Here is a 25554-nt window from a genome sequence, read left to right as displayed (position 1 = left end):
GAGGAAGAGCACCTCATCGTCTTAGCTGGCATCTGGGCCACGGTTGGTCATCTTAAGCACCTGATGTTTTGTTCGCTCCATTGACATGGTTGTCGTTGGGTAGGCTTTTCCTGGTTCTGTTTGCATCAGTTCATGTAAGTCTTCTCATGCCTCCTTGCAGTATTTGTGCTGATCATTTCTTACAGTACAGCCATATTACATTTTGTTCCTGGATCATCATTTTTTTAGCCATTCCCCTGTCCACTGGTGTCTGCTTTCTAATCTCACTTTACAGGTACAGAAACTGAAGCAGTCTGGAGAGTCAGGTGACTTGCTCAGGCCAGAGGGCTTCACTGAGTTCTTCCTGGCAGTCATTTTGGCCTTCAGAGATTAGAGAAGAATATATTTTTTAATGGTTTACTGTAAACAGTATTGAATATCAAGACAAAGCCTGCTTTGCAACTATTGCATCTAAATTAATGACAGTGAACCCACAGAATGTCATTCCAAGAGACCCGATGCCTTGCACCAAGTGGCCCATTCCCCTGGTAGGAGCCCAGCCTTAGAAATAGAGGAAACCTTAGAGATCACTGAATCCTACTCTTTCCTGCAGAGGAGGAGTCAGGAAGGAAGGAGCCAAACTGAAGTATGGATCCAGGGATGAAGGCAAAGGGTAACAAGCCATCCTGGAAGAGAGAACGGATGGCTGAGAGATCCGTCCCTGCAGTGCTGCCTCTCTCTCTGTCCCTGGGAGAGGGAAGGGCACCGGGCCAGATCGAGGCAGATGAGGAGAAGGCTGGCTCTTGTGAGGAATCGATCTCATCCTGGCATGAATTGGGCCAGAGGCCCCTGAGATCCCAGTAATCATCTGGGGGACTGTGGACATCCCTGAACGTCTAAGCTGAGGGGACCTCAGAGACCACCCAGCCCAGGCAGCCCAGCTCAGCACAGCCCACTTATCCACAAGGCTCTCCAGCATAAACACAGCCAACAGTGGGGCAGCTAGCCTCTGCCTCTTGGGGCACACTTTTCCCCTTGGGGGCAGCTGGTAGGGTTAGAAGCTTTTCCCAACATGGACACTCCGTGGATTTCCTTGCTCCTTCTTCAAGTAAAACAAGGCTGATCCCTGCAATCAGGGAACACGGTTCTCCTGTTGCCTCCGAGTCTTCTCTGTGGATGCGAGGCCCCAGATCACACAGCTCTTTGATGGCAGAGCCCCACGTGCTGACTCCTGCTCCGTGGGGGAGTGGGGCTGCTCTTCCCAGTCCTGAGGTTATGGGGTTGAGGGGGGGAAGGAGGAAATGGACACAAAGTCGTTCCTCAGAGAAGCCTCCGGACCTGAAAGTCAGGGTCCTGAGAAGCTTGCCCCTCTCCCAGCACCATGCCTCCTCTCTCCTCTCCATGGGGACGCAGCGCCCACTGGGACAGCCTAGCAAGTGAGGTCTGGTCCGAGCTCTGCCTTCTTAATCCAAGGGACGTGTGGGCCAGGGGAGGGCTCTGTCTGAGGGTTGCCTCCCTCCAACGTCCACGGAGGGTCGCTGGCCTGGAGGGCTCCTCCCTCTCTTACTCAGGACCACCTTGGGCTGCTCTGTTGACCCTGGATCTCTAGTTGGGATCACCACGTCCCATAAGTACTTGACTGCAAAGCCGCTTGGTTTTGGAGACCATGTCAGAGGCCAGCCCCTCAGGAGAGAGGAGGAAAGAGTGGAGTGAGCCCCAGAGGGTCCGGGGTGGGGGGAGAGTGGGAACCAGCAAACATGCAGGAGGCCCAAATGCAGCAAGAATTCCATGGACTGGGACTGGAAAGACAAAAGGTAAAGGCCCTGACCTCCGGGTGCGTGCCTTCTACTGGGGAAGCACCACAGCCATCTGTGAAGTAGATCCATGGAGCTTGCAAAGGAACTGCAGGTGGCTCTGGGAGCAGATGGGGGAAATCAAGAAAGGCTTCATGGAAGAGGCAGTGCTCAGCTCAGAAGGGAGGAGGTCTCGTGGCCTGTGCTGCCTGGGTGGGTGTGAGAGAGGAGGAGGAAGGCCACTCTGGCTGGAGTGTGGGGCCTCAGGCTGGGAAGGGAGGAGGGGGCCAGGTGGTGATGAGCTTCAGGCACCAGGCGGGACATTTTGCATTGGCTCCTGGAGGCCACAGGGACCTAGCGGAGTTCACTGTATGGGGGTGTGGGGGACATGCTCGGACCTGAGTTTCAGGAAAATCCCTTTGGTGACTAGAGGGTGGATGGATTGGGCAGAGACAGAAACCCACCCCCAGCAGTTCTTGCAATAAGCCGGGTGTGAAGGAATGAGGGCCAGCACCAGGGTGGGGACTATGTCACAGAAGAGCAGTGTGGAGCCGGAAGTGAGAGGATATGGTGGCTGACTGGGTGTGAAGGGTTCCAGGGTTAGGAGTGGGAGAAGACAATGACTCTGCAGTAGTGGAGGGGGAGGCTGGGGTGATCTGTAGGAAGAGCCGACCGGCACAGTCGTAGATACGTTCACCTAGGGATGCCTACAGGACCTCCCATCCTGGACACCCACCAGGCGCTGGGCGCGGGGACTTCTCTCGGTGATCACACCAGCTCCCGCGGCTTAACGACCATCTCTGGACTGATGACTCTCAGATCTCCCTTTCCTCCTTCAGCCTCTCTGTTCACCTCTAATCCCACATGTCCAACTGCTCTTTGGACATCTCAAACCGGATGTCCAGTAGACATCTCACCCTCAACATGTCCAAAACTGAACTCATTCGCCTTCCTCCTAAGCCCTCCCCTCTCCTTCCCTTCCCTGTCGCTGTCGCGGGCACCCCTCTCCTTCCAAGCCCATAGTCTCCCCTCTTTCCCTGCTTAGATCCAACATGGTGCCAAGGCCCGGCGAGGTTACCTCTTCAGAATCTCTCCAATGTTTGCCCCCTTCTGTCCTCTGCCATTGCCCTTCGTCACCCCCTCACTGGGTCTCCACCCCCTCTAGTCCATTCAGCCAGCAGAGGGTCTGATTGGGTCCCCTCCAACTGGTGGCTCTTCATCTTATCGCCTTCAGGACCAAATACAAAGTGTTCTACTTGGCTTTTTTTTTTAATTTTAATTTTAATTTTTTTAGGCAATTGGGGTTAAGTGACTTGCCTAGGGTCACACAGCTAGTAAGTGTCAAGTGTTTGGTCTGAGGCTGGATTTGAACTCAGGTCCTCCTGACTCCAGGCCCAGTGCTCTATCCACTGAGCCACCTAGCTGCGCCTCTGCTTGGCTTTTAAAAGAAGAGCTAGGTGGCTCAGTGGATAGAGCACTAGGCCTGGAGTCAGGAGGACTTGGGTTCAAAATTGACCTGAGACACTTACTGTCTGTGTAGTCACCATCTGTGTGACTTTTGTCTGTCTCAGTTTCTTCAACTGCAAAAAAAAAAAGGAATAATAAGAGCATTTACCTCACAGAGTCATGAGAATCAAATGGGATATTTGTAAAGTGCTTACTTAGCACAGTGCCTGGCACATAGTAGGTGCTTAATACATGCTTATTTCCTTCCTTCCATACCCCATATGGAGGCTGGATTGGTCTGCCAGCAGGATATTGCATGAATCCATGTGTGAGGTGATGAGGGCCTGCACAGGGCGGGGGCAGTGTCAGAGGAGAGAGAGAGAGAGAGATTGAAGAGAGGCTGCAGAGGGGAGATCCACAGGCCTTGGCCCCTTACTGGATCTGGGAGGTGAGAGAGAGTGAGGAGTCCGGGAGGACTGGGTGGGGATCTTGAGAGATTGGGGACAGCAATAGGGAAAGTAGGGGGTGGGAGAGTTTTAGGAGGAAAGATAATGAGTCCATTTGAGGACATAATTTAAGCTCTCTACCGGACATCTAGTTCCAGATGTCTGAAAGGCAGTTGGAGGGCAGCAGGGTGAAAAGGTAGGAAATATAGATTTGAGAATCATCAGCACAGAGATGGTCACTAAATGCATGGGGGCTGCTGAGACCACCAAATGAAGTAGGGGAGAGGGAGAAAAGGGCCCAGGACAGAGGCCTGAGGAAGGTGATTGGGAGGAGGATCCAGCCAAAGAGACAGAGAAGGAATGGTCAAAGAGGTGGGAGGACCAGGAGAAAGAAGTGAGGGGTGTCCTGAAAACCCAGAGAGAAGAGGGGATGACCCACAGGGTCCAAGGCAGCAGAGATGCCCGGAGACTGAGGCCTCAGAAAAGGCCATCGGACTGGCCACTAAGAGGTCACTGGTCACTCTGCCAAGGAAGTGGAGACGCCAAGACTTTTTGAGGAGCTTGGCTGGGAAAACCACAGCTTGAGGGGATGGTGCTTCTTCAGTGTCTTTAAGGCCCTCTCCTCTCACTTCTCACGTAGGAAGGCCGGGTCAGGCTGGACTGAACCCTCTCAATCAGTGCAGTGAAATGTGCTGCAGGATGCTGGAGGGCACCTCCAGCCTCAGGAGAAAGAGCTTGTCAGCCCAGTGTGGCCCTGGCATTTCAGGGGGCTCCGCCTGGAATGAAGCTAGTTCCCCGGGGTCTTAACCGGGACCTAGCTGGCCTTTTTCTTCCACCTTCTGGTCCCTCAGCTGAGGCTCTGCTCACTCCTCCAGGAAGCCCAGGCTCCTGCCCTCTCTCTGCCTAATGCTGTTTATATAGCACTTACATAGTTATCCCCATTCTACAGATGAAGAAACTGAGGTAGGCAGGAGTGAAGTAAGGGACTTGCTTATGCATCTCAGGCTGGATTCGAACTCCACGTCCAGAGCTCTCTCCACAGTGTCATTTAGGGGGTAGGTATTGGTTAAGCCTTGGAGGGCACTGTACTGGGGGCACCAAAGGCTTGCCAAAGGAGTGCAAAGGGGCAGCAGATTCCAGGCATAGAGTGGAGGCTGTGCAAAGGTTTGGAGGTGGGAGATGGGGCCCAGCACGCGCAGCACTTTGCCTGAAGCAGGAAGGTGTGGGGTGGGAGTGGAGCGGCCAGACTGTGAGGGGTCCTCCCTGCCCCAACTGTGGGCCTCACCTCAGGACAGTCCTGAGAGGTCCTGCAGCAGGGGGCGGCCCAGGCAGAAAGGACACCGGACCGATCGGCCCCATTGCAGAGATAAACAAACTAAGGCTGGGAGACAGAAGGTGAGTTGAGTAGCAGTTGGATGTAAGTTCAACGGGCTCCGCAGGTCGGAACTGTAGGGAGCAGGGCGCAGGCGCAGGGCGCAGGCCAGGCGCTCCAGCCGGGGCGTCCCCGTTTCTCCGCAACACCATTTCCCAGAAGGCGCCGCTGGGGACGCTCGTGCTGTAGTCAAGGCGACACCCTGGGTGGGGCGGACGCGCTGACGGTTTCCATGGAGCCGGCCCGGGCCTCGGCTGACATAGGAGGAGAAGCTCGGGCTCTAATCGACTGATAGCGTGCGTGTGTCCCGCCCGCCCCTTGGCCAAGAGAGAGCCCCCCCCCCGCTGTTCCGTGTGTGCGCGTGCGCAGTGGGAGCTCGCTCCATCAAGGCCGGAGGCATTCGGTGAGTGAGGACTGTGTGAGCTGCAGCCTCTTGGGTCCCCGGGGGGGCGGCTGGGGTGAGGGTGCAGTTGCCCTCTGGCCCGGCTAGTGCCCTTGTGGCCCGTGCCTTCGGTTCGGCCCCCTGAGAACGGATGGCAGCCGGATGCCTCCTCTGAGGCTTAGGGCAAACGGCGGCTGCGCGGGATGGTGGGGGGGGGAGTGGCGGTGCAGGTGGTGTATGCGGCGCGGTACCTTCTGGGAAACGTAGTTTGTGGGCCTTCATGGGGGAAATGGCGGCGTTTCAGTCTGCGCATGCGCGAGAGGAGGAAGTTGCGCGCGCAGCCTCGTTCGCCTTTCGGGAAGTGTAGGCTGGGCGCTACCTCGGAGGGAGGTGGGTGAGGGCTGGAATGGGTGGGGGTGGGGGAGAGACAGGAGGAGGAAGAAGAGCGGAGCTGAGGGGGGGTGTGGGCGGTGTGGGGTGGAGCCAGGGAGTCTGTGAGGGACCCGGGAGAGCCTGGACCTCTGAGAGCATAGACTGACACGGTCTGCAGGCGTGACAGAGGGGGAAACTGAGGCACCGGAGGACGAGGTGAGAGATGAGTGCGGAAAGGCGAGGAGGAGAATGAAGATGAAGACTAGCTGGGAGGGGCGGGACCCTGGGAGCCCCTGCTCTGCCCTTGGAGCACACGTAGACATAGGCTGCGAGGCATGACAGAAGGGGAAACTGAGGCACAAGGGTGGGGTAAGAGAGGGAGGAGCCTTCAGTCCCTGGAGTGCACGTGGACTTAGGCTGGGGGGCATCTGATAGAAAAGGAAACTGAGTCGGGGGGAGGGAGAGAAGGAAAAGCCCTGAGCCCCAGGACCCCAGGAGGGGGAGGAGTCCCGAGTCTAGAACACTGCCCTGCCGGGACACAGGCTTCAGGGAATCTGAAACGAGGGGGAAACTGAGGCGAGGAGTAGAAGGAATGGGATGAGGATGAACACTTGGGAACCCCAGGAGCACAGGAAAGGGTGCTGACCAGGCAGGGGGCCAGAACCCAGGCTGGCCCTGCCCTGCCTCTGCTCTGCCCCTGGAGCACTTGGGGACTCAGGTTGAAGGCAATCTGACGTTAGGGGAAACTGAGGAGAGGCTGGGCCTGGCCCTGCCCTCGGCGCCCCCACTCCACTCCCAGCCTGGTCTGCTCAGGTCTCTCTGTGGGGTGCTGTCTGTGATCTCTGATTTGGGGTCAGCAGACCCCTGTGCCTGTCCTGCAGTGGGTATGAGAGTGAGGAGTGATCATTTCTCTAAGCCTCAGTAAAATGGGCTGAATAAGCTTATCTGGGCCTGAGAGAGTACAGGTGACCTGTTGGTGGAGTGCCCCTAAAGCTCCAAGTCTGGTTGGAGTCCAGTGGAAGGGAGGTCAAGGAGCCAGACACCATGGCACCGAGAAGCCTGAGCTAGGCCCTGTCCTCAGGTGGCTTCCAGGCAGGGGCCAAGGAAAGACTTTGTGGCCGTTGGAGCTGGGGGGGGAGCAGCTACCCCTCCTGCTGGGGCATCTAGCCTTAGCTGGCCTCCGCCCATTCTTGGAGACCCCTGTCTAGCCTCCCAGAGCCTTCCCTTCTCCTGGCTAACTGTCCCGACTTCTTTGGCTGCTCTTCCTGTGGGCCCTTACCTGTCACCATTACCCAGCACCGTCCAGGTTATTGGGGTCCTAGACACTTCCTGTGGAGGCCTGAGCAGGGCACAAGACCGAGCCCCTGCCCTTCTAGCCTAGCAGGGTGCCCGTTGCTAGGACTTCGTGGGCCTGAAGGTGGGGCTAGGGCAGGCCTGGGGGATTCTCCCCTCCCCCTGGGCCCAGGGTCCTCACCACAGCACCACCCCCTTTGTTTGACACAGGAGGAAACAGGTCACGGAGAGCTGCTTCTGGTAGACTCCATGTCTCTGGGAGCCCCCCCCAAAGGCCTCCCTCGAGCTCCTGCCCCCGGGGAGCAGGGTGAGAGCATATATGCCCATAAGAGCGTGGTGAGTGCCCCTGAGAGATGGCGGCCTTTGGGCTCACTCCCCTCCAGCTTCTGTTTGGGTGGGACTGGAGGCCTGTGGGGGGGAGCTAAGGAGGTGCGGAGGCTTTGTGCCAGGAAGGGGACGGCGTCTGGGGGCATCTGTATAGAAATCCCTCCCTGCAGATGGATTCATAAGCAATTGGTGTGTGGTTGGGGCTCAGTTGGTGCCCAGGCTGTGTGCCCGGCAGCCCTCCTTCAGTTGTACGGTGTGGCTGGATTGGGGAGCAGGAGGGGCTGGGACCCCAAGAGATGCCATGGTGGCTCCCTGCCCCCTTTACTGAGGCGCCTGTGGGCTGCGCTGTCTCTCAGAACCCTCCCTGCTTTTGTCCGGATGTTTAAGCCCTGCTTGTGGTGGGGTAAGGGCATCTGTAGGTTTAGGGTGCCCAGGGAAGGCCATCCCCTTGGGTGCAGCTTGCTTCTCCAGGACATTGGACAGTGTACCCCTTCCCTCCCGCTTTCCCAGGGCAGCCCTCTCCTCCCTGTCCTGAGGCTGGCCTCGGTAAAGTGTCCCTGAATCCCCCTCCAGAGCTCCTTGCCAGGGGCTGGGGCCCTCCATCCTGGGTCCTCTCGTGTCCTCCAGGAGCCTTCCACCCTACCCTCATCCACTGCCTGCCAAGGTGCCCAGGTCCCCCATGCTTACTACCCTCTCTGCCCCCTACAAATAGCTGTCTCCACCTGTTGCTGGCGCCTCCTCACTTGGCTTCCCGCCTCACCTGCTGGCCTCCTCTCAGCCCCCTCAGCGTCCCTGTCTGGCCCCAGGCTGTCCCCTCCGTCTCTGCCAGCCGTCTGTCTAGGGGCACAGCATGTCACCTCCTGTTTCTGGGAGGGCGCCCCGGGCCTCCCCTTCACCCCTGCCTCAGTCACCTCTTCCCTTTCTGCTCCCATGATGAGTCCCTTGGGATCACCTGCACACGGCTGCCCAGGGGATGCGCTTCTACCCCCAGCCCTCGGCCCATCTTTCCAGGCAGGGACACACGGCACCGTTCTCTGCTCTGCCTGACTCCCTGTACTTGGCATACTCACCGTCCCTTCCTGTCCCCCTTGCACCCCAAACTCCCTGCAGAGGGAAGGTTAAGAGCTGCAGCCTGCAGCCCCTGACTCTGGCACCATGAAGGGCTTCCTACCCATGAGACTCCTTTGGCTCTGGCTCTCAGGCAGCACTGTGGCACATAATGTGGGGTGAGAGCTACCTGAGGACTAAGGAGGGTGCCCTCAAAGGCTCTGAAAAAGGGACAGGGGATGCCACAGGGGAATGTGAGAGGGTCAGGAGGCTGGGCTGAACATGTAGGCAGCAGGGAGCCCCTGGGAGTCTCTGAGAAGAGAGGCCAGAGCCGAGACTGGGCGGGCCTCTCCTCCACTGTTCTGTTGTGTTGACATTCCCTTCTTCAGCATCCTTGGGAGGAGCTGCCCCAGACTCCTCGGGAGAGAGAGGCCAGGGGCCTGAAGTTCAGGGGTCCCTGCAGAGTAGAGTCCAGTGACAGCCTGACCATGCCAGCCACCCTGGGATCCCTGGGCTTCCAGCGGGATGAGGAGGTGGCCTGGGGCCAGGACTCCAATGGCCCCCCGAGGCCTCACGCCAACGATTCCGGAGGTTCCGCTACCAGGAGGCAGCTGGGCCCCGAGAGGCTCTGAGCCGGCTCCGAGAGCTCTGTGTCCTCTGGCTCCGGCCAGAAGTCAGTCCCAAAGAGCGGATCCTGGAGCTGCTGGTGCTGGAACAATTCCTGAACATCCTTCCTATGGAAATCCAGACCTGGGTGCGGATGCAGGGGCCGCAGAGCGCTGAAGAAGTGGTGACCCTGGTGGAAGGCCTGCAGAGGAACCCTGTGAGGCTGATGCAGTGGGTGAGGCTGAGGGGCAGGGGAGGCAGAGGCTGGGAGTGAGGCTGGGGAGGCAGGTGGGGCTGAGGCTGGGGGGCAGGTGAGGCTGAGGCTGAGGCTGGGGGGCAGGTGAGGCTGGGGGAAGTGGGGGGGACCCACTTTCAGCCCCCTGTGTCCCTTCTTCTGGGGACTCTTTGCCCCAGCAGACTTAGTCAGGTTCTTGCCTCCTCCCATGCCAGCCCCCCTGACAGGGCCGCAGCTCCTCCCTGGCTCTGCTGGGCTGACCTTGGTCCCCTGACCTTCGAGGCTGTTGGCCCACCCACCCCCTTTAGGGCCAATACAGGCTCAGCCCTGTCTCCCGTTTTCCTCAGATCATGGGTCGCATCCTGAGACAGGAAGGACTTTCCTCGAAGATGGAGTCCCTGGGCGTCCAGCCGGCAGTCAAAGGCCTTCTGAGCAAAGGCCGGAAGGAGAAGGAGCCATCTCTACGGCCCCAGGTGGACACCCCAGAGGAGGCAGGCCAAGACGTCAAAGAGGAGCCTGCTGGGCCTCACAAAACAAGTGAGTGACAGAGTGGCCATGGCGCTGCTCCATGCAGGGAGCAGTGGGGGCATGGCGGGTGGGGCAAAGGAGGGACCAGGGAGCTGCCCTTGGGGGACCCAGAGGAGGAAGGGGCCCTTGGAGGGGAAGGCCAGGATGGGCTCCCACCCTTTTTACAGGCATTTCTGGGGCAGCCTGATGGGAGCAGGAGGAAGGGTCACTTCTCTTCTTCCTGGCCCAAGAGCTTGGGAGACAAGATGGGCCGGCCCTGTCTACCGTGCCCTGGCCCAGAGGCCCTGCCTGCCAGCTGGGTCTGTGGAGGTGCGTCCAAGGCAAAGCAGATGGGGAAGGCCTTAGCCAGTGGCCTTGAACCTGCCCTGTCTCCTCCCTAGCTTCACCCACTCCCCAGATCCCTGCCCACCCTCAGGAGGGGAACGGTCACCACCCAGAGACGGCAGCCTCCTTCCTGCCTTTGGGATGCCAGGTGAGCTCTGTCGGGGAAGCTGACCCTGCTGGTGGGCAGGGTCCTGGACACAGCCCTCCTTTTCTTCTCTCTCTTTCTTTCTCTCTCATTCTCTTCACCTCCCTTCCCCTTCCCTGCCTTTGGGAGGGGCTGTAAGGACACACGTCTGGGGCCTCCGGATTTTGTGCTGGGGCCCCCAGGGAGGACGCCCTCGAGAGTCACCCATTGCTCCCAGACCTGGGCCAATGGGCTCTCGTGGCAGTTTCTGAGCTGGGGAATTTTGGCCAGTCCACCATCTTAGCTTGCTGGGGAGGGGAGGGAAATGTCTGAGAATCAGAACACCCTGTGCATCCTCAGGAGTGCTGCCTGACAGCTCCTCTGCCACAGTGGACCAGTGATGGGGGAGGAGAGGCAGCTCACGGCGATTGGCCTCCATGTATTCTGTAAAATAGGAACAGGATCTCAGCTGAGAGAGTGGGGAGGGGAAGAGGGAGCTGATGAGGGCCCAGTGGGGGTGGGTCAGAGCCTGGTTTTCTCCACCTTCATTCACCATCATGTGTGTATGTATGAAGGAGGTGAATGGTGGGAGTGAGTCAAGGCTGAGGCTTGGGGGACACAGGGAGGTTGAGGGGTTCACAAGAGGATGACAGTGTAGAACTCAGCTGGTTCCCCCAGGGGTCCAGATGGGGAGAAGGAGAGGGAGTGGCTGGTGCAGGGGAGAAGGCTGAGGGGTCAGGGAAGGTAGGGTTATGTAAGGGGAGCCAGAGAGAGAGGGGAAAAGCCAATAGATTATGGTCGGATAAGGGGATTCCAGAATTTTAGACCACAGAGGTGAGTAACCACAGAGGTGCTACATTTGTGAGTGAAGCCAAGATCCAGTGTTTGGCCGAGGGGGCTGGAGGTGAGCAGGGTGAGGAGTTGAGAGGTTTGGGTGTCTGAGAGAGAGTCAGTGTCTATGTGGAAGTCCCCAGGTAGGAGCACAGGAGCTGGGGGGAGAAGACTAAGCTGGTACCAAGCTCCCAGAGGGAGGAACGGGCGTGTCCTGTGTGACCCTGGCCTCTGACTGGATTTAGGTGTGACCAGTGCAAAGCTTGGAGGAGGTGAGGTCACTGAGTGGTGAGGAGGGGGAGAAGCCAGAGGCACCAGGTGAACGTGGGAGGGGGATGAGCCAGGGCTGCCCAGAAAGGCTGGGGAGCGAGCTGCATCAGCATCAGGGAGCCGGGTCTCAGAGAGGGCAGGAAGGTGGGAAAGACTCAAGATGCAGCTCATTACATTTGGAGAAGGGCGTTTGGAGGCTGACCGCCAGGCTCCTGAGTCCCTGGCCTGGGTGGGACGTGCCCAGAGAAGAGCAAGGCTTTATGCGTGTTCCCCCTTGTCATCTTGTTATGTGGGGCCTGGAGACTGGGGCATAACCTGGGCCGAGCCCTGCTTCTGACACGACAGTCGTTTCTCCTGGCTGTGTGACCCTGGGTAAGTCACTGCTCTTTTTGGTTCTGTGGACAGTACCAGAGACAGGGAAAAGGATGGGGTCATGACAATGACAGGGACAGAGACAAGGATGAGGCAGAACCATGGACAGAGACAAGGACAGGGCAGAGACAGACAGCCACAGCTTGAGGCTGGGGCCTCCTGCCCTGCCCTTGTCACCAGGGTCTTTTTCCTGGAGGTCACTGAGTGTGACAGCAGGTGGGCCCCCTTAGGTGCTGTGAGAGTCCCTGTGGGAGCAGGCCCCTGGCTGAGCCTGGGAGGGGCAGGGGACAGAGCAGGGAGGCTACAGCTGCATCGGCATATATTGTGAGTTTAGGTTTGGACATAGGACATGTGGTGTGACAAGTCCACCATTATGGGCTGGGAAGACTTGGGTTCAAGTCTTGCCTCAGTGGCTGAGAGAGCTGAGTGACTCTGGATAAGTTCTTTCAATTCATGGAGCCTTGGTTTCCTTGTAACTCCTCTGATTCTAAGTTGTGGGGAGCCACGTTCTGCACGTGTTGGAGAGTATTAAGTGGGAGATGTCTGCCTCTGCCCCATGAGGCATCTGTCCTGGAGCCATCTGTCCCAGGATCTGTCTGTCCTGGAGGTGTCCAGGAGCCATCTGTCCGGGAACCATCTGTCCCGGAGCCATCTGTCCCAGAGCCGTCTGTCTTGGAGCCATCTGTCCTGGAGCCGTCTGTCCTGGAGCCGTCTGTCTGGGAGCCATCTGTTCCAGGATCTGTCTGTCCTGGAGTCGTCTGTCCTGGAGCCGTCTGTCCTGGAGCCGTCTGTCCTGGAGCCGTCTGTCTGGGAGCCATCTGTCCCAGGATCTGTCTGTCCTGGAGCTGTCTGTTCAGGACCCATTGTCCAGATGTCCAGCAGACCAGAGCTGAGGAGAGAGCCAAAGGCTGAAGTGTCACTGTCACAGGAGTGGGCCTGGTGGGACAGCTGTACCAGGAAGGTTTTCCTTGCATCAAGCAGGTTTGCAGGCTCCCCAAATCAGGGGCCGAATTTGAATCCAGGTGTCTCCTACCTCCAGTCACGATGCTCTCCACTGCCTGCTCCATCTTCCTTAGCTGCACCCCACCTTGAGTCTTCTGTGGACTCTTGGAGCCTCCCCCCAGCCACCATCTTGTCTGTGCCTGTGCGTCCTGGCCACGTTCAGAAATGAAACAGATCTTCCACACGGGGCCTGATGGGGAGAGCGTGGCAGCGACCATTGACGCCCCCAAAGCTGACAGGATAACAACAGGAAAAGGAAAGGCAACAGGAGAGAGCCCCCAGGGGCCACCACAGTGGAGACAGCAAGCCGTGCGGGCAGAGGCTGAGTGGGTGCCATAGAGTGCCAGGCAGGCGCGGGCCAGGAGAGCCACGAGCCTTATGTTCACCGAGGGCGTGATGATCTGACCCAAGGCTCCCGTGTGTCATGTGCTGGGACATCACGCCTGACCCGAGGCTCATGTGTCTCTTGTGTGAGGTCATCACGCCTGACCCAAGGCTTCCGTGTGTCGTGTGCGAGGTTGTCATGCCTGGTCCGAGCTGAACATCTGTGAGAGCAGAGGGAAGGAAAGGGCTATCCTTGTGGGAAAGTGTCGCGGTCAGCCTGTGAGGGCCTTGGAGGTGGCCGGCACTGTGGAGCGCCAATGAATGATGGTGCGAGATCCTTGGAAGTGAGAGGAGGCGGTTTCTCCTTGTGTGGAGTAGAATATGAGCTCCTTCTAAGTAAGAATTGTTTCATTCTTTGCATGCAGTGCCTGGTACAGAATAGGCACAGGAGAAATGCTTCTTTATTGGTTGACTGGGAGGTGGAGTTTATGGGTGAAGAACGCTAGGAAGGCCAGGGGGCGCAGTGTCCTTTGGAGCTGAGAAGATAAATTGGAGCTGGGTTGTATAGGACTTTAAAGGCCAAACAGAGGGAGCCATTGGCTTTGGCTGAAGAGGGGAGTGACAGAATTAGATCTGAATTGAAGGAAAATCCTTTTGGCAGCAACGGGGAGGAGGGTGCTGCAATAATCTGGGAAGAGATGACGAGGGCTTGGACTCAGGTGGTCACTGTGGGAGTGGAGAGAAGGGGTTGGATGCCAGAAATGGGAGCAGAAATGGCAACCGATTAAATGTGTGGGATAACAGGCATCTAGGACATTGCTAAACTTGGGGGGATGGCAGTGCCTTCAGCAGAAATGGGGTGTGTGTGTGCGTGTGTCTGGGAGTTGTCAGCATGATGATGATAAGTGAAGCCATGGGAATTGATGAAGTCCTCTGGAGAGAGTGGAGAAGAGGACCCAGGACACCCTTGCCAGACATCCACAGTAGGAGTGTGATGCAGGCGATAACTCAGCAAAAGACGTGGAGGAGCAGTTCTTTGTATCCACAGAGCTTAGCCCCATGCCTGGCATGTAGTAGGTGTTTAATAAGTGCTTGTTGAATGAATGAATGAATGAGTTAATGAGCAAATGGTTGACCAGATATGACATGGCATAGGAGCAAGAAAATATGGGTTTGAATCCTGTCTTTGGTGCTTATTATCTGTCACCTTGAGAAGGTCACCTTACTTTCCTGGGCCTCAGTCTCTTGCATTGTAACAGCAGAGGCTTGGAGTCCATGGCCTCTGAGGTCCCTCCAGCTCTACAGTGATTGTACCACGATACTTTCCCATGTATTACTGCTTCCCTGCTTTCTCAGCTCAGCCAGGTCCAGTATGCTATATTGCCCCTCCAAGGTGGACATTCATTTGACTGAGGAGCTCTTGAAATCCAGAATCTTCAGACCTTGAGAAATGAGCCTTTCTTCTGTGGTGGGATTTTAGAAAGAGTGTAGGTAGTAAACAAGAGAGAGTCCTCCCAGTCATAGCCAATCTCATGTAATTCATTCAGCAATCCCTGGCACCGCTAACCTAATTGCTGTCTTATAGGCACTGCATATGGGCTGGGGGGAGTCCAGTTCCTTCTTCCTGCCCCGTTGTGCACCCCCTCCCCTAAGGTCCTCTGTGCTAGGCAGCCTCTGATCCAGGGATGTTTCCCCAGGAGGAGTGGGGCCTGCTGGACCCCTCCCAGAAGGAGCTGTACTGGGACGTCATGCTGGAGAAGTATGGCAGTGTGGTCTCCCTGGGTAAGCACTGGTCTTATTCTTTGGGCTGTATTTGGGAGCAGATCGTCTGGAGGCTGGGAGGTGGGGGAGCGGACCGTCTGGGGGCTGGGAGGTGGGGGAGCGGACCGTCTGGGGGCTGGGAGGTGGGGGAGCGGACCGTCTGGGGGCTGGGAGGTGGGGGAGCGGATTGGTTGGAAGTTGCAGGATGTGAGGACACAAGGTGAGGGGGTGTGGGGGATGGGGGTTGGAAGTAGAGACCTTGGGCAGACTCCCTGTGATGGGGCCAGAGGGGAGGGCTGCAGCAGGATTTTCAGCAAGAATTATGAACTTGTGGCATAGCGAGGCCAGGGGATGTTCAGCGTATCTAGTTTGTGGCAGCTGTGGTGGGGCTTGAACTCGGGTCTCAGCATTCACAGACCTGGAACCACTTGTGTGATGTCAGGATAGGCTTGAATGCTGAGCCAGGAGGAGGCTGGACTCTTGTGACTGCCTGGCTTCTCCAATCCCCATTTTTCATATGTGAGTACTCGAATGCATCAGTGCGGGGCCCCCTTTCCCAGTACGTGGGGGTCTTTCCTGGAGAGGTGGCAGCTGGCTCCTTTGGCCAGGGGCTGTCCTTGGGTGGGGCAGAGGTGAGCTCAGAGGGGGAGGGGCCAGAGGAGCCCCAGCCACTGAAGATGCCTTGGACATGCTGATTTGGGGATAGCTGGTTGAGTGGTGTCCGAGGTCGACTTGGGCTCCAGCTCTGCTCTGCCCTACTTGTGGGCAAGGTTAGTGTCATCCTTCCGAGCGGTTGTGAGGGGCATAGCATCGTCTGTAGACCTTGCTGCCTGTAGGGGCGTGGCCCTTTCATCTGCACTGGCCATGACAGCAGGGAGCCCCTTAGCCTGGCAGAAATCTTCCTGCTTTGTGCCTTGGCTCCCTGGGACCAAAGCTTCCTTCCGTGTAGGGTCTGGGAGACCCCTTGCTTGAGGAGCAGTTTCTCGTGCCCTCTGCCCCTTTCAGTCAGCTGGTGTGCCTGGTGTGTTGACCACTGCCTCTTTTTCCATCTCACACCTTTCCCAAAGACAGCCTTGATCCGGTGTCGGTCCTGCCCGTGAAGGGCCGATAGAAATGAAGACTGACGTGCCTCCTGTCTCCTCCCTGTGACTTTCCTCCAGATTCCTTGACATTCAGCGCCCCCATGCTCGTTAAGTCAGATCACTCATGCTTCCTCATGGTGGGCATGTTGGGGAACCTGGGCTCTTGAGCACTGTGCCTGTGGATGAATGGCAGCAAATTCTGACCCTGGTCATGTGTATTGTCCCCGAGGACTAGCCTTGCTTAGTGGAGAGAGGCTCGTCCCCACCAGGTTGGCCCAGAGAAGAGGAGATCCGGGGGACACGGTGATGAGGACAAGCGCTTTCTTCAAGGCTCTATGAGGCAGTCATTTGAAAGCAGGCATGGCCATAGAGGGCAGAACCAGGGGCAGCAATGAGGGAAGACGCCAGGAAAAGATTCCTTTATGATGAGAGCTGTCTCAGAGTAGAAGAGGCTGCCTCCAACATCTTTAGGACCCCTTGGCGCCCCACTTGACCACCTGAGTGTCTGACATTAGGGATGAGGAGAGGTCAGAGGTCCATCAGAGTTAGATGGGACTCCCATGTCTTTGACCACAAGCACCACAGCAAAATCTGCCTCTCCATTGAAAGGGTCTTGGGAGGGTCTCAGCTGTGCCCCCCTAAATGCTCATCATGTGCAGTGCATTATCCATCGTTCCTCAGCTGTTCTCGGTCACCAGCCTCTGCTGTCATGGTGGCTGAGCCATGGCTGCCATCATATCATTAACCAGGAGAATGATGAAAATAAGTAACCCTGGCATCCATTATGTCATGGGAGGCTCATAGTGGCCCCAGGAGAGGGAAGCGCCTCACAAGGCAGGATTTCTGATTCCCCTTCTCACCCTCATTTCTGTGGGATTGGCAATGATTTTTTGAGGAGGTCAACTTAGCCCTGTATCCTCTCCTCTTATTCTAATTTGGTATCAATTTTGCCCTTTTCCTGCCCCCTCCCCCCATTGCAGTGTGTGCTTCTTGAAGGCAGCAAGCATTTTTTTTTTTGGGGTGAGGCAGTCAGGGTTAAGTGACTTGCCTGGGGTCATATAGTAAGTATCATGTGTCTTGAGGCTGAATTTGAACTCAAGTCTTCCTAACTCCAGGGCCAGGCTCTATCCCCTGCACCATCTAGCTGCCCCAGCAAGCACATTTTTGAAACCTTTCTTTGTGTCCCTAGCACTCCGTGGCGTTCCTTACACATAATAATTAGTATTTGTGAATTGACTGACTGGTCACGTCTCCCCTTCTCGAGAGATGATTCTGAAACAACTTTGATCTCTCCACAAAGTTTTTGCTGTCAGTCACATGCAGTCCATTTAATTTTTTGTGATGTTTGGTCCTCACTACGTCCAGTGTCCAGTGCCCCAGCTCTCCCGAAGAAAGTATATGTGATGTCTGGGCAGGTGGTTGCTGGGAGTTGATCAGCCGTTTCTGGGGCTTCTTCCTCTGGTGCCCTCGGGGCAGATAATAGGTGTGGAAGAGCTCTCCTAGCTGTTCATAGCTGGCTTTTATGCTGGCACTGGAAGCAATGAGGACCTTTCCCTGGGGCAGCTTCATCCGCCTTCACTGCCTGGGGAACCTGTGAGCCAAGCTTGTCTCTGTCCTGGTTCCTGGTTTCGCTTGTACAGAGAAAGCCAAGATTGCTATGTACCCAATTCTTCAACCCTCTTCTAAATTTAGACAAGGAATGCATGGCTAAATTACTGTTTATTGGAAACCTGAATACTCGATTCCTGGCACCCTTAAGTCCCTTTTAAATAAATATTATAGACTAGCAAAGCATCTCCAGCATTTCCCTACACAAGAGAAAAACATCTCCAGAAGAAACAATTGAATGTGAAACCATGAATAAATTACTTTAAACTTGTTTTTTTAATCTATATTAAATTTAACGTGGTAGTACAAACATTGCCCTACTAGGCTGTGTCCCTTTCAGAAATTCTGTTTTTAAGTGCTTCATTGACCCTTTTTTCCATCCCTACCACCATCTTAACTCCTGGCCCAGGTGACCTTTGGACAGGACCCTTCCCTGCTGGTCATACTCTCCTCCCTGGACGTTGCTCCCTCAAAATCTCTGGCCTGGGGCGTTGTCTCTTTCCATGCCTCAATGGGAGGGCCTCTTGCCATTCTGTCCTGTGCCTTCCCCTCCTCCGAGCAGCCACCATGTCAGTGGCCCGCGGGGTTTTTGGCCTGCACTTTCCCTGGCCCCTGTTCTCACTGAGGTCGCTGCCACAGATCTGAAGCTCATCACCCACCGTTGACTCCCTGCCACTTCCCAGCCGACCCCGCTCTTCTAGTCTTCCTTATCTCCTGTCACCTCTGTGCCTACTCTCTGAACCGTCCTCGTGTTTTCCCAGTTGTTGCCTCTAAGTGCTGTTCCCTCTCCTGCCTCCTCACCTTTGTATAAGCTGTGCCCTCACGGCTGGCATGCATGCCTTCCCTGCTTCCTTCCCAAGCTTCCTTTGTACCCTGCGCTTCCTACCCATTCGCTCCTGGCTGGAGAGAAGTTCCTTGAGGGCAGAGGAGTCTTCACTCTTGTCTTTGTCTCCCCTGCACTGAGCACATAGTAAGTGCTTCATAAATATTGGCTGGAATCACTGTTGACTGGTGTGCTCCTGAACTCTGAGCTGGTGTGATGGGGGTCCAGAAATGTGAGTTGTGCTTATTTTATGGTGGTCAGGTGGGACGGGACTGAGGCGGAGATCAGGTGGCCACCGGGTTACAAAGGATGGATGAGTGGATGGAACATTTATTGGGAACTAGGTGGCCCTGGGGATAGGGGGCTGCACCTGGCGGCAGGAAGACCTGAGTTCAGATCTGGCTTCAGGCGCTTACTAGCTGTGTGAAACCCTGGGCAAGTCACTGAACCTCTCTCTGCCTCAGTTTCCTCCACTGTAAAATAGGGATAATAACAGCACCTGCTTCCCAGTGTTGTTGGGGATCAAATGCAATCATATTTGCAAAGTGTTTGGCCCAGCGCCTAGCACATAGTAGGTGCATGATAAATGCTTATTTCCTTCCTTTATTGGGCTCCTTATGTGCCAGGCACTGTACTAAGTCCCTGCTTAGGGCGTAGGGGACACAACAGTAATGTACAAACTAGCTATAGACAAGATGCATGGGAAATAATCAACTGAGGGGAGATGCCGTGGGCATGAAGGGAGATCATGAAAGGCTTCTCACAGAAGGCAGGGTCTTCACTGGGCCCTGAAGAAAGCCACAGAGGTGGGGGAGGGGAGGAGCTGAGGGAGAGCATGCCAGGCCTGGGGGATGGGCGGCCAGAGAGAATGCCTGGAATCTGGGGAGACTCAGGCAGGCTCGTAGTTGGGAGGGAAGGAGCCAAGAGAGAGACAGAGACAAGTGAGGGGGTGATCTGTTGGAGGACACAGTATGGACAAGGGTCACTTGAGCAGGTGGAGGGGTCAGCCTTGGTCAGGGGTTAGCCCCACCTCGTCATGGGAGGATAAGGGCAGAAGACACCTGGGTGATGGGAGGAGAGGGAGCTTCTGGTGAATGCCTTGATTTTATATTTTTTGTAAAATAGGAGACAGGGTCCCTGCTGAGAGAGTGGGGAGGGGGAGAGGGAGCAGTGAGGGCCCAGTGGGGGGCCTGGTCAGAGCCTGGTTTTCTCCACCTTCCTTCACCATCATGTGTGTATGTGTGAAGGAGGTGAATGGTGGGAGTGAGTCAGGGCTGAGGCTTGGGGGACATGGGGAGGATACGACAAGAGGTCGAGGGGTTCACGAGAGGACGGTGGAGAACTCAGCTGGTTTCCCAAAGGGTCCAGATGGGGAGAAGAGGAGGGGTGACTGGTGCAGGGGAGAAGGCTGAGGGGTCAGGGAGGGTAGGGTTATGTAAGGGGAGCCAGAGGGAGAGGGGAAAAGCCAATAAATTATGGTCGGATAAGGGGATTCCAGAATTCTAGACCACAGAGGTGAGTAACCACGGAGGTGCTACATTTGTGGGTGATGCCAAGATTTAGCGTGTGGCCAAGGGGGCTGAAGGTGAGCAGGGTGAGGAGTTGAGAGGTTTAGGTGTCTGAGGGAGAGTCAGTGTCCACGTAGAAGTCCCCAGTTAGGAGGGCAGGGGTTGGGGGTGGGGGTGGGAAGACAAAGGCTGAGCCTGCTACTGAGCTCATTGAGGAAGAAAGGGGTGTGTCCTAGGGGTGTCTGTATATTTTAATTGGGTGGTCGATGTGAACAGCATGAACCTCAGAGGAGAGGTCATTGAGTGGTGGAGGAAGGGGGAGAGCTTGGAAGCAACAATGGGGATCCATGCCTCCCCCCCAATTAGCTGAGGAGAGTGAGGGAAGGGGCAGCCAGTAGTATATGAATGGATAAATGAATGAAGCATTTACTTGGAGCTTCCTCTATGCCAAATACAGTGTGTGTGTGTGTGTGTGTGGTGTGTGTGTGTGTGTGTGTGTGTGTGTGTGTGTAGCAGGGCCTGCCCTCAGGGAGTTCAGCCTCAAAGCCTGGTCAGTGGCCAGCAGGAATATCTCAAGGGGATCTTGTCCTAAGTTTGGCCTCCGGTGCTTCCTGAGGCCTCAGGGTGCCCAGGGTAGGTGGGCACTGCTTTGAGCTAATGCCTGCTGTGTTCCAGGCACTGTACTGAGCACTGGGGATACAGAAAGAAGCAAAAGCTAGTTCCTGCCCTCATGCTCCCAGTCTGAGTGCTGGGCACAGCCTTGGGGACCAGAAGTGCCTGGAGGGAGGGTGTGGGGGCCTTGGAAGCACTTCTTTAGCCTTCCTGCCCCCTGGCCAGGGGCCCCTAACCCTGCCCCCAGGCTGTGCCTTCAGCTCCCTTTCTCATGGCACAATAAATAACCCCATGCCTTTGGTGTCCTGTCCTTACCTGGCAGACTTTCCCCCTTCCCTGTTTCCTAGAGCCTGGGGGCCTTTCCCTACCCTCCCTGCTGGCTACCCTCAGGCCTTTGGCCTCTTCCTCCAGCTGGTCTCCCACCATGTATCAGACCAGGCACTACAGGCCCTCTTGGCTCTTTCATCTGTCCATCACACTTTGTCCTTGGGCCCCTTTGGGGCTGGAAGGAAGCCCCAGACTCTTGTCCACTTGGCCCAAGAGCTATGTGAGCTCTCTACGAAAGTGCAGGAGCGCCTATGACACCAAATTGGGTTCTGATTCCTCTCTGCCGCCCCTTCCTGGTGGAAGGACTGTGATCAGTGCGGTGGAGGAGACCAGGAAGCAGCTGGAAGCCACATGGGCAGAGCTGCCACGTCCCTCTACTGCAATTTAAGGGTTCAGGGATGCTGGAATCCCAAAATCTCAACACATGGGTCCTGACCAAAAGAATTCGACCTAAGCCTTCTTTCAGCCAAAGACAAGGTTTATTAGAATATTCATCATATTGGGCAGACTCTTAAGGAGTCTGAGCATTAGTAAGCTATTGGCTAGATTATAAGAATCTGACCAGTGGCTAGATTTTAAGAATCTAAGCATTTTTTTTCAAGTCAACAAGTATTTATTAAGAACCCATTGCTAGGTACTGTTATTTACTTCAAGGTTCTATGAATTCATCATTATGGGTACCTTCTTTAGAGATATAGATGACAACTCTCCAGAATTCATCACCTAAAGCCCAACCTTCTGATGATGTCCTCCATAGTAGCTGAATTGGCCCTCAAAGAAGATCCGCTGTCATTCGCTAGGCATAAATTTAAAACCTTTCCAGTTTGGCAAGCCAGATGTCTAACAGTCAGTAGCCTCCATCGGAATAGCCATTAAGAACCCAGGATAATCTCACTACAAGATGGAATCAGAGGCAGTCTAACATAATGCATCAAAATAATTCTTGGCTCCATAGTCTGAGAAGTTTTTTTTTTTCTAGCAAATAGTATGCTTTGATCTGCATTCAAACTCCATAGTTCTTTCTTTGGATGTGGATAGCATTTTCCATCACAAGGCTTTTGGAGATGTCTTAGATCCTTGCATTGTTGAGAAGAGCTAAGTCTATCAATATCAGTCGACACACAATGTGGCTGTTTTTGTGTACAACATTCTCTTAGTTCTTCTCACTTCACTCAGCATTTAGAGCCTGCTCATTATTTCCTATAGCACAATAGTATTCCATTACATTCATGTACCACAATTTGTTCAGCCATTCCCCCATTGATGGGCATCCTCTCAATTTCCAATTCTTTGCCACCACAAAAAGAGCTGCTATAAATCATTTTGTATGTGTGAGTCCTTTTTCTTTTTTTTATAATCTCTTTGGGATAGAGCCCTAGAAGTGCTATTGCTGGGTCAAAGGATAGGCACATTTTTATAGCCCTTTGGGCATAATCTAAGCATCTTAATGGAGATAAGATGGACTTTATATACAGAAAGCCTGTGGGAGGGATCTAGGAGTGGCCAAATAGTCTATGGGGTAATAGAACTCCAGGGATGACCAAGGGAGAATGGATCCTAGATAGGCTTAAGGGTGGGAAGTGGCCTGGGGCCATAGGGAGATATGGAATTATAGCCTTAGGAGAACGCCAGAGGTTTGGCCTTGTGGGAAAGTCCAGGGTTTTTACTTTCTGGGGCCGGGATCCCAACCCCATCACCCCTGGAGCTGGGGTTATAGCAGCTGTCCCTGGCACGTGATATCTTGGTCAAGTGACACCCAGCCTTGGACTCTGGAAGCCCTAGGTCCAAAGCTCTTTCTTAGTAGCTGCATGGTCATCCACTGGCCAGTCCCTTGTCCTCTCCATCGTTCAGGCAGAGTCTGCCTGCCTCGTGGGGCAAAGCCCAGGTTATTCAATGCCCTAGTGGTCGATTATTGTTAATTATCATTCCTTCCTATGACTGCTGTGGATGAGCTGATCACTTCCTCTCTGGGACAGGAATCCCTGCCCCCAAACCAGATGCCAAAGCCCTGATGGAGCGTGGAGAGGAGCTGTGGAGACCTGGACTGAGCTCAGCTGCTGAGGACAAGGCTCAGCCCAGAGGCGTCGGCCCTCCAGGTGGGTACCTGAGAAAGGGTTCAGAGTCGGGAGCCTCGCACGGACACCTAGAGTCAGGAGAGCGAGTTCTCCCCCATAGCCCAGCTCCACCCCGTCCTGCCTGCCTTGGGTGGGGCCCCTAGCGCCCTGTCCCCACCCACAGGCTCTAAGGGAAAGGAAACACCCGGGCTTGACCAGTTATGGGCAGGTTTGGGTGGACGGCCTGGACCGTCTCTGGAGGAGGCACTCCTTCCAGGAGGCCGCCATCCAGGCCCCCCCGGCCCTGGCCAGCATGCTTTGCTGCACCTCCCCAGGTTTCCTGAATCTGCCAGAGACTGTGAGGCAGTTCCGCCAGCATTCCCATTCCGCTTCACCGTGTGCCGACATTCCCACTTACTTCTTGTTGGGAACTGGGGTAGGACTGTTCCCTCCTCCTGCGCCGGTCCCTAAAACCTTTCCCTTTCCCTAGGAAGCCGGAGTCAGAATCACAAGGAGTGCCCCGCCAGGGATGCTTCGAGGACCCAGGCATCTCAGCACCCTCCTCCTCGACAAGCCCAGGGAGACGGGCCAAGTCCGGGGCCCGGGAGAAGCCCTTGGACCACCACAGAGCCAGGAAGTCCTGGAAGGAAAAGAAAGGCCCCGTCGGTGGCCTGGGAAAGCCCTTCGGGCAGAGCGCGAGGAGGGCTCCTTCCCGGGGGAGTGTCTCGGCAGGTTCCTGGCGAGCAGGCCTCGGCGTGGATGGAGCGGGACAAAGGCTACTTTCCGCCAGGCCCACTGAACTCGCTCCCAGCCTTGAGAGAGAAACCCTATGTCTGTGACGAGTGTGGCAAAGGCTTCGACTGGAAGTCGGTGTTTGTCATTCATCAGAGATCGCACACGGGTCCGGCCGCCAGTCAGCTTGAGGAGAGGAAGGAGCCCCGGGACCCTCGGGACCCGAGAGCCAAACCTCGGGCGACCGCGGGAGAAAAGCCCTATCGCTGCAGCGAGTGTGGGAAGGGCTTCCGGGAGCTGTCCACACTGCGCAATCATCGCCGAAGCCACACGGGCGAGAAGCATTACCAGTGCCAGGAGTGTGGGAAATCTTTCAACTGGAAGTCCCAGCTGGTCATTCACAAGAAGGCCCATGTGGGCGAAAAGCAGCATACGTGCGTGGAATGTGGGGAGAGCTTTGACTGGAAGTCCCAGCTGGTCATTCACAAAAAGGCCCACAGGAGGGACGCTCTGTAGGCAGAGTGCCCGAGAGGGCGGCTCACTTGTGCTGGGCTCCATGGGGCTCCGAGCCCAGATCTCTGAACTGCCCCTAGCTAGGCCTGGCCACTGGGACAAGGAACCTCCTTGCCTGCTCTGTCGGGACTCCTTAGCCATAGTGCCCTGGGGGGGAGGGGGCCCTAACGCCTCTTCCCAGACCTCACCGAGCCCTGCCCCTCCTCCAGAGACGCTAATCTAGGGAATAAACTCCTTTAGCACTTCATGGAACACATGTATGTTATTTCTCTTGTCTTCTTCCCTTCCCCTCCCCCTCCCCACCCCAAGCTTCCCACTTGCAGAGTAAGGACCAGTGTCAGGGACTGGGACTGGGGCTGATCAGTTGAGCCACATCATCAAGCTAGGTGGCTGAGGGAGCCTGCAGTGGAGACAGGCCCAGGAAGACAGGGGAAGGGAAGGAGGTAGGGCTGACCCCACAGCCCTCCACACCAGGGGTGGGCCAGACTGGGAAGAGAATACCCCCAGGCCTGAGCCCAGCAGAGGGTGGGGGGTCCCCACAGCCCCAGAACCGATTCCCCCAGCAAGGTCCCATCTACCATTCCTGCTATGGGGGAAGGTGCAGCCCTCACTCTAGGTATCAAATGTCAACAAATGCAAACAGTCAAGGGACAAAGAAGAGGAAATGGAAGTTCAGGTTGGTGTTTTCCAAGACAGTTAGTTTCAAGGCTGTCCTGTGTGTCTGTATCTCCCTCCAAACTTCTGTTGTTCTCTGGTGCCTTTAAAAAGGCTTCCATGCTTCTTTTCCCCATCCTTTCCTTTTCTCTCCTTTCTTCTGCTTTTCTCTTTTTTCTTTCTTTGCTTTCTTTCCTTTTTCCTTTTTATCTCCTTTTCCTTTCTTTGCTTTTCCTTTCCTTTTGTCCTTTTCCTTTCCTTTTTTCTTTCCTTTTCTTCTTTCCTTTTCTCTTTTTTCTTTGCTTTCTTTAATTTCCTTGCTTTTTTCTTTCTTTTCTTTCCTTTTCTCCTTTCCCTTTTGTCTTTGCTTTTCTTTTGCCCTCTTTCTTCACTTTCCTTTTCACCTCTTTCCTTTATTTCCCCCTCTTTTTCTCTTTTCTTCCTTTCTTTTCCTTCTTGTCCTTTCTTTTTTCCTTTTTCTGTCACTTTTCTTTCCTTTCTTTTTTTTCCCTATCACTATCAGTAGCCCTCTAGTTCTGTCTCACACATAGGAAGACAAAATCAAATTCAGAAACATCTTCTGGTGACGAATACCCAGCTACACTTAAGGTGCTCACCTCCTCTCAGCCTCCTCCACTCCATTCCCTCCCTGGCAGCAACAGGGTAGCATGCTCCATCCTTAGTCAGGCCAAGTCAGGGCAGGTCACCACATCGTTGTGAGGTTTTTCATAGCATGCAGGGTATCTGTTATTCTCCTGACTCTGCTCACATCACTGCTGCATTCTCTTTTGTCAGAATATCATCACT

General features: G+C 55.4%; 1 protein-coding gene across 1 annotated transcript; it reads left to right on the top strand.

The window, feature by feature from the left end:
* Nucleotides 1–5362: 5362 nt before the first annotated feature.
* LOC110197842 (zinc finger protein 446) lies at nt 5363–24345 on the top strand. The gene is given in 9 exon segments (XM_078146455.1): nt 5363–5439; nt 7294–7419; nt 8847–9017; nt 9020–9298; nt 9646–9835; nt 10207–10298; nt 14771–14855; nt 22771–22890; nt 23339–24345. Coding segments are annotated over 8 exon segments (1782 nt in total). The 5' UTR covers nt 5363–5439; nt 7294–7332; the 3' UTR covers nt 24097–24345.
* Nucleotides 24346–25554: the final 1209 nt, after the last annotated feature.

The sequence above is a fragment of the Phascolarctos cinereus genome, unplaced genomic scaffold (assembly GCF_003287225.1).
Source record: "Phascolarctos cinereus isolate Bilbo 61053 unplaced genomic scaffold, phaCin_HiC Scaffold_726;HRSCAF=1367, whole genome shotgun sequence".
Lineage (NCBI taxonomy): Eukaryota > Metazoa > Chordata > Mammalia > Diprotodontia > Phascolarctidae > Phascolarctos > Phascolarctos cinereus.
The sequence above is the reverse complement of the archived record's forward strand: the minus strand, read 5'-3'. Positions and strand labels throughout refer to the sequence as shown.